At 36.4% G+C, this 2,500-nt stretch overlaps 1 protein-coding gene across 6 annotated transcripts in view; it reads right to left on the bottom strand.

Moving 5' to 3' along the window:
- The window catches only part of LOC135219395 (cell adhesion molecule Dscam2-like), a 391,041-nt gene that overhangs the window by 36,436 nt on the left and 352,105 nt on the right, over positions 1-2,500 (bottom strand). For all 6 annotated transcript variants that reach the window (XM_064256138.1, XM_064256137.1, XM_064256139.1 and 3 more), the window contains exons 15-16: positions 1,544-1,663; positions 115-297 (exon numbers count right to left, since the gene is read on the bottom strand). In XM_064256138.1, coding sequence (XP_064112208.1) covers positions 115-297; positions 1,544-1,663 — 303 coding nt within the window. The remainder of the gene's footprint in view (positions 1-114; positions 298-1,543; positions 1,664-2,500) is intronic.

The following is a 2,500-nucleotide window of genomic DNA, read 5'->3' as shown; positions in this document are numbered from 1 at the left end:
AAATAGACGCAGGGCAGCGAACAGCACTAAAAAGGAGAAAGAAAATGCTCACTACAATTTTTAAAAGGTCATGATTTCACAACAGTTATCTTCCACGAGACCTTTTTCACTTACCGTTCACTGTGAGTTTGATGAGAGCCGAAAGTCCACCTCCGACTCCATTAGAAGCTTCGCACAGGTACTGTCCCTCGTCCTCCGCCCTCGCTCCTATGATTAATAGGCTGCCGTTGCTGGCCACCCCAACGCCCACGCCCATACCACTGCCTAGGATTGGGGTGTACTGCCCCGGCTGATTTTCTGATGAAAAATGGAGACAGTTTTATTAATAACAAACCTGGATCCAACGATGCTGGGAGGTAGAAACTTAAGGTTCCAACTAGAGTTCACTTGAAATTGAGAGAAAATATAAAATTTTGCATAAGAAGGATAACAAGCTAGAATTGGAGACATTTGTTTTGGCCCACCCTGTATTACTAGAAGGTCCTGTAAAAGGAGCAATATTCAAGAAGTTTTATACAAATAAAAACAAGAGTAACATAGTAAATGGATGTCACAGAAAGTAAGTCCTCCTCCTTTGAAGAAAGTAAGCTGTAGGTTGTAGTGGCCATGAAAGACAACTCCGTCATGGGAAAAATGGAATTAGCAGTGGATTTCATATGACATCCATTTAGTGGAAATGAACATTCCACTTCAACGTCGAAAGATATAAAGAATTGTAAGTTAATCCCTAAGTGTTGACAAGAGATCTTATTTGAGAACTGTTACTGCTGACATGTCCTCATGTGCAGTGGTGAGTGATCCAAGATTTCTTTATCTATGGTGTATCATTATGCCGTGACCGGAGATAATGAGTTAAAAGCCACAATCATGTCCATGGGACTATTTTCCCCAAATACAAAAAGGTTAATAACAGGGAGATTTCGACCGTTTGCACAACTGCCCTTCCTGTTTTTAAGTTTTTTGTATTTTGGAAAAATACAGTATCATAGACATTATTGTGGCTTTTAACTCAAAAGAATTTTTCCAATTTTCGTAGTTTAAATATTTCAAATGAACCGGTGTTCGTAGTTTTGGTCAATATCTCACGCAAAGTTCACCATGGAAACAAGAATTTCCTCATTTTTTTATATAATGAACATGAAAGGAGATGGTTGTAAATATTTAAGAGGTAGATTAATCATACGTAATCCGAGTGTGTTGTTAATATTTACAAAAACCGCAATAAACTTGCAATCATTGGCTAGTACGTTGAACCTTATCAAACAATATTCCTAATTGATTGCTTATGAAATTTAGGTCTTGAGGACCAAGCGCCAGAACCCATCAGGATTGTTCAGCGCCCTCATGAACATTAAATATATAAATTAGTATGATAAATTATGAATAAATGAATGATAATAGTCTAATGAAAATCTAGTAATGGTGGAGGTCATTATTGTATACAAGTCATATAAAATGTGTATTATTGTTTGTAAAAAGAACTGTAATGGCTCCGGAGATCATTATGAAGCATCAATGATAAAACAACATTATTCTGACTTACCTCTGGTTCTCCTCCAGGACACCTTAGGGGTGGGGAATCCTTGGGCATGGCAGGGTATGTGGACGGTGCCCCCCAAAGTGATGGAGGTGTCCCTCGGAGCTTCCAGCCACGAAGGAGGCACTGTCGAAGCAGAGAGACTCATCAGTTTGACCCAGGTTTTTCGCCTCGCCGCGAAATTTAAAGTAATATCGTAGTTTTGTAGTTACTGATGTTCTAGAAAAAATTAAGTCTTGAAGTTAAGGTGAAATCTGAGTTCATTGTGAGCATCTACAAGAATTAGAGGCAGTAATCAGTTAGCTACTTATAAAGAAAGCTTCATATATAATGTATTTTGCTTTTCTCTTTTATCAGTCTTCGCTAACGTCCCTTCATAAACCACGTCATTGTACGTCAACCTTCGTAGGAACATATTTCAGGTTTCCCGGGACATTTTCTTTCACTTTTGAATAAGTTCAAAATACAGACATCAACTTCTTTTTTTAAAGCTAATACTGAGCTCTGTTTGTGCAAAATGTATATGAAGTTCGGAGCCCCTTTCGAAAAAAAAAAGTTAGGTTATTTGAACTCTGAGAAGCTCAACAATTGCTGAGGTCGAAAACAAAAAGAAGTCGAGAAATTTTCACAACTGGTCTAGTAATTTCCAAATGATTAATGAGAAGATCGAATTATTTGTTTTGTAAATCTCAGCTTCATGTTTCTGACACAGCTTTTATTTTTAAATAGAAATGTCCTTATATATATATATATATATATATATATATATATATATATATATATATATTATATATATATATTATAAAGAAACAGATCTCGTCACATTCGAATGTGTACCATGCAAAAGTGAAATGCAAAAAAGAGACTGATGACGATAAAACAGTAGAATATATAATAAGTCTTCCATTAAAGGATTTGTTTCCTCCCAGCAGGTCTAGACATGTTCTATCGATGCAAAATTCT

The sequence above is a fragment of the Macrobrachium nipponense genome, chromosome 1, assembly GCF_015104395.2.
Source record: "Macrobrachium nipponense isolate FS-2020 chromosome 1, ASM1510439v2, whole genome shotgun sequence".
In the NCBI taxonomy this organism is placed as follows: Eukaryota; Metazoa; Arthropoda; class Malacostraca; order Decapoda; family Palaemonidae; genus Macrobrachium; species Macrobrachium nipponense.
Note: the sequence above shows the minus strand (reverse complement) of the source record. Positions and strands in the feature narration are given on the sequence as shown.